The sequence below is a fragment of the Crotalus tigris genome, unplaced genomic scaffold, assembly GCF_016545835.1.
Source record: "Crotalus tigris isolate CLP2741 ecotype Arizona unplaced genomic scaffold, ASM1654583v1 scf7180000019004.2909048, whole genome shotgun sequence".
Taxonomy (NCBI): domain Eukaryota; kingdom Metazoa; phylum Chordata; class Lepidosauria; order Squamata; family Viperidae; genus Crotalus; species Crotalus tigris.
In genome coordinates, this window is record NW_024097319.1 from 2,680,500 (window position 1) to 2,695,782 (window position 15,283).

The 15,283-nt window shown below is 40.0% G+C and overlaps 2 protein-coding genes across 3 annotated transcripts in view; one reads left to right on the forward strand and one right to left on the reverse strand.

Annotated features, from left to right (window-relative positions):
• Positions 1–9,696, forward strand: TCFL5 (transcription factor like 5). The gene is made up of 6 exons (XM_039358168.1): positions 1–1,479; positions 3,315–3,507; positions 3,833–3,989; positions 4,916–5,153; positions 6,755–6,896; positions 9,509–9,696. The coding sequence occupies exons 1-6, from the start codon at positions 752–754 to the stop codon at positions 9,629–9,631; spliced, it is 1,581 nt and encodes a 526-aa protein (XP_039214102.1). The 5' UTR covers positions 1–751; the 3' UTR covers positions 9,632–9,696.
• A 2,148-nt stretch (positions 9,697–11,844) lies between these two features.
• Positions 11,845–15,283, reverse strand: part of COL9A3 (collagen type IX alpha 3 chain) — a 90,333-nt gene continuing 86,894 nt past the window's right edge. For both annotated transcript variants that reach the window (XM_039358183.1, XM_039358186.1), the window contains 3 exons: positions 14,870–15,052; positions 14,276–14,353; positions 11,845–12,205 (listed from right to left, as the gene is read on the reverse strand). In XM_039358183.1, coding sequence (XP_039214117.1) covers positions 12,030–12,205; positions 14,276–14,353; positions 14,870–15,052 — 437 coding nt within the window. In that variant the 3' untranslated portion in view covers positions 11,845–12,029. The remainder of the gene's footprint in view (positions 12,206–14,275; positions 14,354–14,869; positions 15,053–15,283) is intronic.

Here is a 15,283-nt window from a genome sequence, read left to right on the forward strand (position 1 = left end):
GCCAAGGAGGCGGGTGGGCGTGGCCCTCCTGCCCCCCGCCGGCCTCCCGTTGGTGGGTTGCTATGGCGACGGCGGGGACTCACCTGTCCTGAGCGGCTGAGGCTGCTGGCCAGGTTGTTCCCTCCTTGAAGTGGCCCTCCTCGAAGGGGGCGTCGGAGGGCCCTGAGTTCGTATCCTGCTGCCCTCCTCTCCCCTCGAGATGTGGGGGAAGGCTGTTGGACTCCCAGGAACGAGCGGCTGACGACGCTCCTCTTGTTCCCCTCTTACAATATTGAAAAAGAAAAAAAAAAGAGTACTAACCCATAGGCTGCATAGGGCTTTTTCAAAGGGGGGTGTGCAATCCTTTTTGGGGTGCTTTCCCCCCCCCTCCATTGCTAGGCTAGACATTTTCTCTGCTTGACCCTGTTTTAAGAGGACCCCTTCCTCTGCCCTCCTACCACCAGCTTTTTCTGTTTGGGGGGGGGGCAGCTTTTCATGCCAGAGGTGTGGATGGCACCGCTTGGTTTTGGATGGTGCAGCTGTTCCCACTAGCTCTCCGGAACTGGGCATGTTTGTGCTCTGTTGGGAAGGGGTGGCTCTTAATAGAAGGATCCAAAGGGTGTTTCTTTGTGTATAGCAATCGACTTCCTTTCGTAGTGCTTGCCCTTGATTGCAACCGTTGCATAGTTTTTGGTGCATCAAACCGGAGGTACTCCTGGTTTGCATATTCATTGGTTCCCCAAACGTGGTGGCCTTGGTATCCTTCAGAATCATGTCAGACACAACCCTCAAGGCGTCTGAAGCCTCTGGACCTCGGGCTGTAGTTACAGATCAAACTTCTTCTGGTCCTGTTGTTGAAGGCCCCACCGATTCCTCTTTTGGTGAGCACAATCTTAGCTTCACCACCACAGACCTCAGCCTGGTGGAGATGACGGAAATAGAATACACACAACTTCAGCATATACTCTATTCCCATATGGAGGCCCAGTCAAATGAAAACGAAGTGGAAAGTAGGTTAAACTCAAATTGCTTCTCAGCCAACAATGCTGCAAATCAGTCCCATTATTTGTCATCTAGTAGCAGTCAAGGTGGCTTCTCATCAAACAGCTCTGCAAACCAGTCTCTCTACCCCATTATCTGCCAGTCTGGCTTGACTTCTGACAGCAGTTTCACGGGACCTAATCAGTGTCTAGGGCATATTGACTTTCAAGAGCTAAGGATGATGTTGCTTAGTGAATCGAGCCTTCCACCAGGCCAAACTGAAAAAGCACCTAATGGGAGCTCCATAGATATCAACGGGCAAAATTTAGTAAAATTAAAATATAGTGAAACCTCGGGTGGGATAAATAAAGAAAATGTAGTTGCAGAAACTTTAGCAGCAGTTCCTGAATCCAGAGCCAAATCTGCAGTACGTGTTCGATTAGAAGACCGATTCAACAGTCTCCAGACTGAAATTCCCAGGTGCCAAGAAACTCAAGAAACTGGAGTAGCCCTTAACAAGTGTGTTTCATTTTTATTTTCTTTTAAAATATTACTCAGTTTTCTGGTGATATTGATTCATCAATAAAACCAGGGAATTGCTGAGGTTTGGACGCATATTTACTATATGTTAATTATGTATTATTTTTTTCTAGAAAGAAATTATCAGTACTATATTCAAGTTAATTATAATTGTATTTACCACCTGGTATACACATATAGCAAGGAACAATCATTCCAATTTTCAGCTCCCTTGGTTTTAAAAGTAAGGTAGTTATATTTAATTAAGGATGATTTTGAACTTCCATATGAATCCTTACCCCATATTAGTTTTGTGCTCTTGCTTTTAGAATAATGCAACCTTTTAGCTGAATCGCTCCTAAGAGATAGGAGCTTTGGATGCTCTTTAGGAATCTGAGCCTTTAGTTTCATGCACTTGCAGGTATCTCTTAACAAAAAACAGAAAAGTCAAAATGATGACATGCATGATGTAATGTCATTGTGCAAATTATGTAATTATGTAAATGCATTAATGATGCAAGTACATAATTTGCATCCTTTGTCTGATGATGTCATGACAAGTGTATTGTGGGTTTGCCTCCTTCCTACAGATGCCTATTCCTGCACTAAAAAGATTTCTGTGCCAATTTTGTCTGACCAGAAAACCAAGCAGGTTTAGACTAGTTTGTACTTGGATCCACCACCACAAAAGAAACTCCAAAGCTTCAAGTTAGATTGAGGATTAAAACTACATGCTGGAAAAAGGAATAGCAAATGACTTCCATGTTGCTTTCAAGACAACTGCATGGATTGTGAAGGTCAACTCAAGGTGCAATGAGTTCTGATTTCCAAGCATATGCACTTTCTACATATTTTCTATTAAAAGTTTAGATTGATACTCAAAATTTGTTACAAGATCATTGGCCTCCAATCTATATATGTTGAAATCAATAGTCCAATTATGGATCCTATAAATAATTAGACATACCGTAAATTACCAATGAATTATTTCACTACCAAATTTTCCTCATAAGAATATAGTATAGACTTTGTTCAAATTCTAAACTGGCTTTATTTATGGCTCCTATAAAAGTTACTCTTTTTATTCATTTTAATATACTGAGGGATGCATTTTGTTTGAGATAAACCCACCATAGTGCATTTCAAGTCAGTCCTGTTATAAATTATTATTGCTATCATATCCCAGAATTATTTTTCTGGATTTGTTATTCACCATCCAGAACCTAGTAATTTGGGCAGGATACCACAGTACAAAAAAAAAAAGAATTAAAAACCTACTCTTTGTCTCCCCAAGATAGCTTGTTCCTAGTTATCTGTTTAACTGAATTGATTGGACTAGTTGAGGAAATAACCTCTTCATATTGACCTGTTGTACATTGAATGACTTTGTTTATGAAATAAATGACACAGGCATCAAACTTTGATTTTTTTCCTTTCAACTCAGACTCTATACATCATAATACTCACATGAAGTTCTCATAACATGTAGTGACAAGGCTATGGGGGGGGGGGGGTAGGGAAATCAAAATCTGAAAAAAGTGGGAACACTTGAAAACTAGCTTGGAATTATATAGGAAATCTTACCTGCTCAAGCACTGAAAAACTAAGGTATTATGTATGCAGATGTTGATAAAAAAAATCTCTACTGCACTTCATTATTATTTCAAAAAGTTAAAGCAAGTGTGTTTCTTTGGATTTAAAAAAATTATCTGTTAAATACCTAGTCTGGTATATGGTTGATGTACGCTTGACTAGCATTCTGAAGTGACTATTATTGTAAAAAATTATGGATTCATTTCAAGTAAGCTCCATTCTTTTATTGATCTCATTCATAGTTTAGTAACCCTCATTCGCCATCCTTCAGAAGCAATGGGTGTACCTCTCCACCAGCAGCAGAACAAATGTACTACTTTAGTGAAAAACAGGACTGCTGCCACTGCAACGGCCGCATTGCAATTTACATGTCCAGTCTTTACAGCAAACACTGTTTCTCCTGCAACTGGAAGCACTAATGCTGCACAAGCACAGGTTTGTATGTTCACTTTGTTCCTGCTTTGATATTTCAGCTGACGCTTTACAGATCTCTGGAAAAAGTAAGACAATAATAGGGATTTACACTCTTGAGTTTTGAATCATATAGGCTTCTGCCACGTGTTGGATGTTATTTGATGGGAGTGGCAAATTTGGCCATGATCCAAAGAACAGCAAAACCAAATGGGAAATATTTGAGCAAAAAAACAAACAAAAAACAAAGCCTTCTCTTTTGCTTTGTATCTAATCCAATCTATTTTCTTGCTTTAATTTTACAATATTTACAAATTAAGGGGTTTTTTTTTCTCCTTCTTCCATGTAGAGCTCTGGAGCCAGTGTGGTAGAAGCAGTCAAACATCAAGACCTTGCGTTGCCTCGAGCTTTTTCTGTATGTTACCAGCAAGAAATTGAAACTAGCAAACAAACAGTTGGTGCCAGAAATAAAGCTGTACCTGAACATGTTTGGATTAAATTGGGAGGTACATGGTGACATTGTTTCTCAAGTTGCTATTAGCTTCTTAAGGATCTCGCCTTAAGAAAAGTATTCTTTTAACAGTATGTTTCAGGCAAATTGCTGACCCTGGGAATGTTGTGATATTAATGGATTTTACTGAATACACTGTTTCTTTTTTAGTGTTTTGTTTGTACAGTGCTAAGAAAAAGCAACAGAAAATCTACTCAGACTTGAGCAAACTAAAACCTTTCTTTTTCCGAGAAGAAATTTAGGTCAGTTTGCCAGACTCTACAGCAAAGGTCCCCAACCTTTTGAGCACCAGGAACCGGTTCCGTGGAGAGAGGTTTTTCCGCGGACCGGAGGGGGTGTGGTTTCATGTAGTGCCTGCATCCCAAGGATGGAGCTTTGCTTGTATGTGCGGACCGGTTTCTGGCATGCTGTGGCCCGGTGCCAGTCCACAGACCGGGGGTTGGAGACCCCTGTTCTACAGCACTTTCTTCCATATGTACAGTAGATAGGTGTATATAGTACTGTGGTAGTCAGAAGCAACTGGGACCCTAAGGTTTAACTATTCTAAGGAGAAACTTCCTGACAGTTAGAACAATTAACCAGTGGAACAACCTGCCTCCAGAAGCGGTGAATGCTCCAACACTGGAAGTTTTTTTTATTATTTTTTAAAACAAGTTTTATTGGTTTTTTTCATTTTACAGACAAGTGCTTAAGAAACAACGTGGTGGCAGGGCAATCGATTATCCACACAACAAAGTCATACTCATAGAAACTTCCAGTGTTGGAGCGTTCACCGCTTCTGGAGGCAGTTTGTTCCACTGGTTAATTGTTCTAACTGTCAGGAAGTTTCTCCTTAGTTCTAGGTTGCTTTTCAACCATCGTTTTGATATACACGAACAATGGCAAAATAGGACTCCCTTTTCTTTTTCCTTTTGTGCACAGGAGAGGCTTTATGTAAGCAGTCAATAAATAGAAGAAGTCGTAGTCGTACCCATCCCTTGGATACCAACATACAGCGCAGACCTCTCGGTGACATTCAGAATGTGTGTGAGAATCAAAACGCTGTCCCAGCTCAGAGTTCGTGGCAAACAGTCCAGCCCTCCCAAAATACTCACAGTGGAAGCCAAGGCAGCATCTCCCAACGCCGGGAGAGGCACAACCGGATGGAAAGAGACAGAAGGTAATTGCTCTCGGTGGCTTCTTCAGTCAGGCGTTCTCTGCAGAAGTATTTCAAATTTCTTTTTGCGAGCCTTTTGAATCAAAAAGGATGTACACATAAACACAAATGATAAAGACTGCGTACACGTTCGAAATAATACATATCATAATTTAATACAGGGGTTCGATAATTCTGCAAGTCACGGTGCCAAGGATCGTAGCAGTTTGTAATAACACGCACTGATTTTCAGAAGGCATCTTTCTTACCTCGTGTTTTCTTTCGTTTGCATTGTTTTTTTTAAAAAAATATTTCTCTTTCCACATTCAAAGCAAATGAACTATGCAATGCAGACAGTATGATAGTGCAATATGAATTATAATATTGCAATCGTTCCTTTTTTACTTTCTTAGCAACACCTTTACAAAAGGGCAGAACAAGGCTAATGTTAGACCTACCATTAATGTGACAGAGTTTAATCAGTGTTTGTTACCACCCCCCTTCCTCCCCTCCCCCTCCTTCCTTTCCCCTTCCCCTCTGCCTTTTCCAGAGAGCTAGGTCATAACCCATTGTTTCAATGAAAAATCAAAGCAAAACTAAGCAAAATCAGTTTACTGCAAACAACAGGCAGCAATACTAGACCAACCTGGGATTTTCCAAAAATATCACCTGTATTTAAGGTTATGGTGGACTAGGTGTTCTGAGGTGTCATTAATTCACCAGTGCCTCTGGGTTCCCTTTGCTGAATTTCCCATGCTGAAAAGAGTTAGGGAGATTAGCAAAGTGGCAGAAGAGAGAATCCAGTATTATTATTATTCTTTTGCTCAGAGAGCATAATCTGACCAAGCGTAGGGTGGTTTTAGAATGACATAATTAAAGTATTAATTTTCATTTGTCAATCCCTTGAAGACTTACTGGTGATCTATTTTCGTAGCAGATGCTTTCCCTAATTTCATACTTTTATTTAAGAAGAATCTTTTGCACACTTCTATCAGCATATCACTTTTGCAGAACAGCAAAATAATATTTCCCAGGAATCAAGATGAAGAACAGATGAAGCGGTGCAAGAAATGAATGAGTTTGGGTGTTAGGGGCAAGGGGCAAGTTTAATTAAAAGGAGGATATTTAAATCTTTTTTAAAAAATGCTTAATATTGCGTAATAAACTTACAAACATGTTTGACTACTTATGTAATGTGGAGTTTGTACAGTCCTTGTTGGGACCAGAATTTCCATTGGTAAACAAGTGAGTCACGCCTGATTTTAAGACTTTTTTTTGCCATTGTTGTTAAGTGAGTCATTGCAGTTGTTAAATGAATCACACAGTTGTTAAGCGAATCCAGCGTCCCCCATTGAGTTTGTTTGTTGGAAGCCATCTAGGAAAGTTTGGAAATGGTATTCACACAATCCTAGGATGCTGCAATGATCATAATTATGTGCCAGTTATCAAGGGCATGGATTTTGATCGCATGACCGTGGGGGTGCTGCGATGGTCATAAGTGCGAGGACTGGCCGTAAATCACTTTTTTCAGTGGCATTATAGTTTTGAGTGGTCGCAAAATTGAGGACTACCTGTATAAAGCCTTTTCAGTTTCAAGAATTGACCATGATTATATCTATTTCTAGGCGCAGAATCAGGATTTGCTGTGATGAACTGAATCTTCTCGTTCCATTCTGCACTTCAGACACTGATAAGGCAACAACCTTACAATGGACAACAGCATTTCTAAAATATATTCAAGAGCGACATGGAGATTCTCTGAAAAAGGTCAGTAGCTTCACGTTAATATATAGAGCATTGTAGTAAGAAAGTTACAGCAATGCCTCACTGGGCCTTGAACAATATTTGATTATTCATAGGATCCTTTGTTTTGTTCTTTTCGTATTCCGTACATCTTCAACTGCTCAACCTATAAGTTGTATAAGGTATAGTATGTAAGCTAAACAGGTAGACACTAATATTAGCCCAATGAGTAACAGCCATCAATGTTTTTCTCATTATATAGGCTTGGATAAATCTTTTGGTAGCTGGGGAGATGATGTTCTGTGTATAGTGTAGTGCTTTATTACTATTATTTTACCCCAGCTATTTGGGAGTAGATTCTGTTCTTTTCCTAACTTTTAGAGTTTGCACACCACATGCTTCTTACATTAGAATGAGCGAAAACTGGCTGAAATTGTTAAAACGTTTGATTTATGTTCAGTGCTAGTTCTGTAGGATGCACACAGCCCTTCAGAGACATTCCTGCTAAAGGCCATTAGCACATCTTACAGCATTGAGATCCAGCATCTGTTTCCTTGAGCAGGAAATATTTTATCTAAGAAAGTCATGTGATTTAGCTGTTACAGCATGAATGTTTCATGTATTTAAAGGGGAAAATAGGAAGTTTGATACTACTACGTAAGTATCTGAACAACAGCAATACTACTACCTAAGTACACTGCTTTTTTAAAAAAAGTACACAGTGAAGTGTACTTCCTGACAGTGAGAACAATTAACCAGTGGAACAACCTGCCTCCAGAAGCAGTAAATGCTCCAACACTGGAAGTTTTTAAGAAGAGACTGGACAGCCATTTGTCCGAAATGGTGTAGGGTTTCCTGCCTGAGCAGGGGGTTGGATTAGATGACCTCTAAGGTCCCTTCCAACTTTACTATTATTATTATTATTATCATTACGTTTAAATGATATAAAAGATGACAGAAGTGATAGACACAATATAATCTAAAGAAACACATATATTTAAAAGCAAGCAGTATATTTAAAAGCAGTGCACCGTAATAAATACTTTATTTTGCCAATCAGCGCTCACTATATCGGCTTTTTCAGTTCTTTAAGAACCAAAATCAAGGTTTTAGAGCATTTCCAGAGATCAGAAGAAAACGTCATTAGGATACAATAGAATTCTGGTAAAATGGAAAACCAGACAGGATATTCTTTTTTAAGAAGGCAGACCAATTCTATTACCCTCCAGCTCTCTCATTTTAAGAAATTGGTATTATTGTACTTTGTATCAACTTTTCCCGTTGGTGTTCATGCTGTAAACTGTTTAGGATTACATTAAATTATAATTTTTGCAAACATACTCATGCATATCTCATATACAATTGGCTGAATCTGCACAAAATTCTCAGCCTGAAAGGATGCCAGTGACTGAGTTCACGCAACACACAGGTTCAAAATTAAACTAAAGCTTGGCTGAATTTGACTTTGTTTTGAGTAGATCATATTATACATAGAATAATACTGTGAAGCTGTGAAGCTAAGAGAGGTACCAAATATGAACTTTAGGTTCCAGACTAGAAGGACATGTCAATCAAAGGTTTCACCCTAGCATTGTGAAATCAGGTACCTAGTAAACAATAAGATACAATCAAATAATTATGGAGTACCCAATACTCATTTCATTCTTGAACTTACAGTATTAAGATGTTCCTAAAGTGAACCAGGCAGATAAGAAGCTAGGAAGCATATGTTTCCTTTAGTTGCAGGTTCTTTAGTTTTTGAACTATATTCAATAAGGCAGTGGTGGCGAACTTATGGCATGAGTGCCAGAGGCAGCACTCAGAGCCCTCTCTGTGAGCACGCGTGCTGTCGCCCCAGTCCTAGGCCTTCAGCTGGGTTTTATAAAACCTTTTCGCTTTAGGCCTCCACCACCATGTGCAAAAAAAAAAAAAAGGTTCAATCAGTCAATTTCAACTTCTCGCAGGAAAAAAAAAAGATCTTGCAAAGTTGGAATTGATTGATTGAACTTTTTAGTTCCACCCAGTCTGCCGTTACCACCGCAGCGTGCCCACCCAATGGGCCTCACCCCCCCAATTGGCCACACCCAGCCAATGGGCCACACCCACCCAGCACCCGACAATGCATAAGTGGGTTTTGGGTTGCAGTTTGGGCACTCGGTCTCTAAAAGGTTCACCATCACTGCAATCGGGCAAAAGAACAGGCATAATTTTAGTTCAGAGACTGGTGTAGTGGTGAAGACATCAGGCTAGAGAGTGGAGGGGGGGGGAGGACTGTAAGTTCTAATCTCACCTTAGGCACAAAATCAGCTGAGTGACCTTGGCCAGTAACTCTCTCTCAACCTTAGGAAAGAGGCAATGGCCAGCCAAAGTTGATCAGCTTCATGTTTTTGCAGCTGCTCCTTACATTCAGCAGTTCTACCAGACCTAAATAAAGTAGCTATCATCACTGTTATTAAAACAATTTGTATTGACCAAGTACATTGTATGTACTGGACCTTTAAAGACTGCAAACAGTTTTTAAGATAACCTTAGATTTCACTGTATTTACTGGCTTTAGGGATATCTATGTGCATAGAGTTGTTGAAATCTTTATTCATTCATCTTGGAATTGTTTTTTTGGGGGGGGGGGATTTTAGGAATTTGAAACTGTGTTCTGTGGTAAAACAGGCAGAAGACTAAAATTAACAAGATCAGATCCCATAGCAACCTGTGCAGCCCAGGAGATCACACAGAACAGTACATCTACGGACATGAAATAATATGAAAAGTGATCCACGATGTCAAAATCGAAATTCACCCACTGGACTTTTCTTATAACATGGTTGACAAGATATATATATATATATATATATATATATATATATATATATATATATATATATATATATATATATATATATATATATATATATGCACTGAAGAAATGACAAGTTTATTCAACACAAAGAAAAAAAGAACAAAACCAACAATGTTAATTTAGTAGAGTTTTTCATTTGTGGCAGGGCAAAAATAGCATTCAAGGCTAGTAAATGCCACACTCCATTCCATTTCTATTTTTGATTTTGTTTTATCAAAACATATAATAATTAAAACGCTATATATGCAGCAACCTGTTCTTTTCCCTCTTGAGCATGCTCATATTTATATAAATTAATAGAAATGCCACAAGAACCAGTTTTGCTATTGGAAGAAGAAATGTAATTAATTTATAAACTATATAAAAATGGTAATTGTATATAGTAACTCAGATTTTTCATTTGTCAAAGTTCATACCCTGTAAAATTAAAACCTATAGAAAAAGCTGTTCACTATGCGTTGCAAATACACTACTATTTTAAATATGTTTTGCACTTCCTTTAACAACTTCTCCTACAGGATGAAGGCTAGGATTATATTTTGCACAAACGTCCATAAATGGATAGAAAAAAATGCAGCTGTAAGTTCTGATGGAAGTCTCATTAACTTCTTTGGTGTTTTATGTGACAATTCCCATCCTTTTAGTGCAAAAGTGGTATTTTGTAAAAATACATGAATTTTAAGTGCAGATATTTTTTTCCTTTTTCCTTTTTTTTTCCTTTTCCTTTTTTAAAAGATAACTATTAGCTTTATATTTGTTAGGAAAGTATATTTAGCATATTTAATTGACAGTGGCTTTATCAGAACAGATAATGCTAATAAGTATTCTTGTACAGAACTTATCACAAAATAAATACTGTTTAAATCACGGATATTCACACCTGTGTGGCCCTTTATTTTCAATCACCAAAAGAAAAAGCAACAAAACAGAATCAGCCTATTATAAAATAGGCAGGCACAATATTAGAGTTTTTAAATTTATGTTTACAATAATCTGTACACTCAGTTTTGATGGCGTTTGTTTTCTGTATGTTGGGTTTTTATCAATACTTAATGTGGAAAGGGTATAATGCGTCATTAACTGAATATACTTTATAATAAGGGAGAAATGTTTAAATTCATTTCTTAAGAAACAGATGGCATGGACATTTTTTCCCTCATAAACCATGCATTTGAATTGGACATTTGCTAAGCATTCACATCACAGAGTGAGCTCTAACTATATCATGATATTACATTTGCAGAATCTGTTTCCAGTGCAGTTGTGGTCAACTCAACACCCACAAAAACGCAGATGGATGTCCAACGTGGCTTTTGATCCAATAGATTAAGCTGTTGTGGGCACAAAATCTTAGGGAGTGAATTTCAAGGGAATCTTTGAATTATGCACGTTTTATAAACGGTAGTTTTAATCATCCAGTTTGATTCAATTCGCCCATTTTACATTTGTGAATCCCAGACACCTTAGGGCAGTGTTTCCCAAACTTGACAATTTTAAGGCATGTGGACTTCAACTCCCAGAATTCCACAGCCAGCATTGCTGGCTGTGGAATTCTGGGAGTTGAAGTCCACATGCCTTAAAATTGTCAAGTTTGGGAAACACTGCCTTAGGGAGCTCTACAAAGTATCCCAATTCCTAGCCATTTAATGGGTCTACGTCTGTATTCTCTGTCTGAATCACCTGCCCAGGTATCTACAGTTGGACCATCTGACAAATAATACATGAAATGTTTACCTCTGTTATTTTACCAGTAGCAAAACAAGATTCATAAACATCGAACAGTGCCAAATGAAGTCATTGCAAAAGCAGGTAGAATCTTAGGAAGAAGGAAACTGTTAACTGGAAAATACTTCGGGAATAATAGTATGTCTCTTCAAAGAACCTATTTGGTTTATATTTTGCATGAAATCGGAATTAACTACAGGGGCCATTTTACATAAGTTGATTTTTTTCCCCCTCAAAGGAACTGAAATATAGCATCCATTTTATTCACTTCCCCCCCCCCTCCAATCAGGACAATGTTTCATTGTGTATGAACAATTCCATTATGGGGTCCTTGGTGCTCTCTGAGCTTGGTGGTTTTCTTGCAGACATTTCATTACCAGACTAGGTGATATCATCAACGCACTGAAGATGTCACCTAGTTTGGTAATGAAGCATCTGCAAGAAAACCACCAAGCTCAGAGAGCATCAAGGACCCTGCAGTTTCCACCCTGAGCTACAAATATTCTCTTCTGGTAACAATGCCATTGAATGTCGTGTTCCTTTTCCTCCTTTCATTCATTCCGCTTCAGGCAGATTTACGATTTCTTGAATTTCCCTCTAGCAGCAGCTCCCATACAGGCAGATGTATCGCAGAGTCCTGGAGTTCCTTGTGCTCCAGCTGAACCGGGTCTTCCAGGATCCCCTGGTAACCCAGGATCACCGGGTGCACCATTCCGACCATCTTTTCTAATTCCAGGAACACCTGGTGCTCCTTGGCAGGGGGAAAAACAAAGGGTTCAGCATGTTATTTGGCATATGTCCAAAGACAAAACCATCAGCTATGCAAACAAGCCCCATTTTTTTATTTGGTTTGGTTTTAAATCTTAAGTGCGTTCTCAGGGCCATTTTTCTTCCTCCATATCTAGACAATGATCTAGATTGCTGATTTCTTGATCTAGATCAGGGGTGTCAAACTGCCGGCCCACGGGCCGGATGTGTTATGGTGAAACTGCGCCCATCCCATTGTGCGACATGTCACGTGACGTTGCGAGTTTGACACCCCTGATCTAGATCAAGGGTCTCCAAACTTGGCAACTGTAAGACTTGTGGACTTCAATTCCCAGAAGTCTTCAGCCAGCCATGCTGGCAGGGGAATTCTGGGAGTCGAAGTCCACAAGTCTCAAAAATTGCCAGTTTGGAGACCGCTGCTCTAGATTGGTTGACATGGACCAACCTATCATTTTCAGCTCCTCTCAATTTCTCACCTTTGCAAATTGCCATTTGGTTCCTTAAGTTGGCTATTTCCCCCCCCCCCCTACATCTCACAACAAAATTTGAACATATTATGGTATGCTTTTCCCCAAACGAATATATGTTCATGTCCCAATTTTACCCGACACATCTAATTTGCACGAGAAATGTTATAAATCATTTCAATGTCTTAACGTTCATGAATATATGTAGACACGAAGCTCTATGTACCGGTATTTTAAAATTGTCCAGCTTCGTTACAAAATGTAGAGAACTGTGTATTTTGAATTATGGCTTAAGTTTTGGTTCACTTAAGGTGCCCCCTCCCATTAACGACTCAAAAATATTTTTTTTAGGTATTTATATGTATAGTAATAGAAACTGTTAAAGAAAAAAGCTAAAACTCTACAATATCCAGAGAAAACGTATTTAAAGCCCTTCTTAATTTATAACAAAAAGGTAAAGCCTCCAGAAAAAAACATGAACATCCAGCCTTGGTGGTTAGGAAAGTAGGAACCAATCGCCAGCATGTCCCAAAGATGCTTTTCAAGCTTCCACACCCATTTGCACTCTGATTCAAGTGATCCTGAGGGTACAGATAAATCCCCAAGTGGCCTCAATCACTCTCAGAGAGCTAATGGACAACCTTCAGAGTGCTAACAAGCAGAAGACTGGAAAGACTATAAATCTTTCTATTCCCCACCATTCAATTAGAACTGAAGAAGCTTCCTGGATGAGAAGTGAAACGTTTTCAAGGAAATCCCCCCCCCCCCAAAAAAGTCCAGTTGCCTTTTAAAAAGCACCTGTCATGCCTCCGTCGGAGCCTGAATCTGTGGAGGAAAATGAGCTGGAACAGGACCCTACGGAGGTCGAGGGAGAGGTGTCTGTGGTTTCAGAGGAATGTGGGGAAGAGCAGGCTGAGGCAGGCGAGGGACCTTCAGGAGTGGGACAGGAGAGACATCCCCACCTGATCTTAGAGCACGGAGAGTGGAGAGAAGGAGGGAACAATACGGCAGGCTCAACTACTCGGGAGGAGAGCATCCCATCTCTCTCCACAAAGCACACCTGGAGACTGAGATTTAAGGAGACGCTGTGGGGAGAGGCATTTGTCGGGAACAAACGCTGATTCCTTGGGAGTTTTGTGTGTGTTGTTGCTGATCTCTTGTTCTGACTATTGGACTGGCTGACAACGTTGCTTGGATGTTCAAAGATCTTGGACTGTATTTTGGCTTCCCTTTTGAAACTGCTCAGGCAAGCGTGTATTCACACAGACTCGTTAGGTTTATGATGTATATGTCATTCCTTGCTATCTCCGTGGCCTTGAGTAAATTCCTCTCCTAATCAAACTGTATGTGAAACTCCTTGCAGCCAGAGGCGGCTGAAGGTGTGTGTGTCTTCCTTTGTTTGGAGGCTTGCCAGAAATGTGGGAGCATTTGGGGAAAATTTGGAGCAATTAAAGGGTAATTTGAATTGCCAGCTGACTGCATTGCCTCTGTGCTGTGCCCTGGGTCATCACAGCATCTTTGAGACAACCATGACCTGGGTGATTGAGAATCTCCATAGATATTCACCTGCAGAATATTCAACTTACCTTGTGGTCCTTGATCTCCAACAGGCCCATCAATGCCTTTGCCAACGAGCCCTTTGTCTCCTTTCTCACCAGGGTCCCCTATAAAATTTAAATATAATTGATCCACCAGAAGGATGCTGTTTGTAAGCTGATTTGAGAAAGGCATCAGCTCCAATCTTTCACGAGTTTTAATGCACTACAAGTAGTCCTCGACGTACGGCCACAAGTGAACCCAAATTGTCTGTTCCTAAGTGAGACAGCTACGTGAGTTATACCCCATTTTACGACCTTTCTTGCCACAGTTGTTAAGTGAGTCACTGCAGTGGTTAAGTTAGTAACACCACGGTTAAGTGAACCTGGCTTCCCCGTTGACGCTGCTTGTCAGAAGTTCGCAAAAGGGGATCACGTGACCCCGGGACACCGCAACAGTCACAAATACATGCCAGTTGCCAAGCATCCAAATTTTGATAATGTGACCGTGGGGAGGCTGCAATGGTCATAAGTGTGAAAAATGGTCATAAGTCGCTTTTTTCAGGGCCGTTGCAACTTTGAACAGTCGCTAAATAAATGATTGTAAGTTGAGGAGTAGCTGTAATCTCTTTGGGGCTTACTCACCTCTGGGACCAGGAGTTCCTAAATGTCCTGGGGATCCCCTATAGCCAGGTGGGCCACGAGCCCCAGGATGTCCAATGCTTCCCATTGACCCAGGAGGTCCTGGAGGGCCAGCGGGCCCAGGCTTCCCCATGAGTCCAGGAGCCAAGGGTTTCCTTAAATTAGCCGCTAGCTGGGCAATGTGCTCTGGAATTAAAAAGCAAACAAGAAAACTGCAGAGTGGATTTTGATTTGTCAATGGATGCAGTGGAAGAATTCAAAGCATTCCGAGAAGCTTGCAAACATCTTGCTCTAAAATAAAGCATGCCAAACCATTCTGGATAAAAAAAAAGGGTTTAACTTTTTTTAAAGACTGAATTTAAACCAATCGCTCCACAACCATTGTGGGCTTTAGCCTGTTTAAAAAAAATGCAAAAT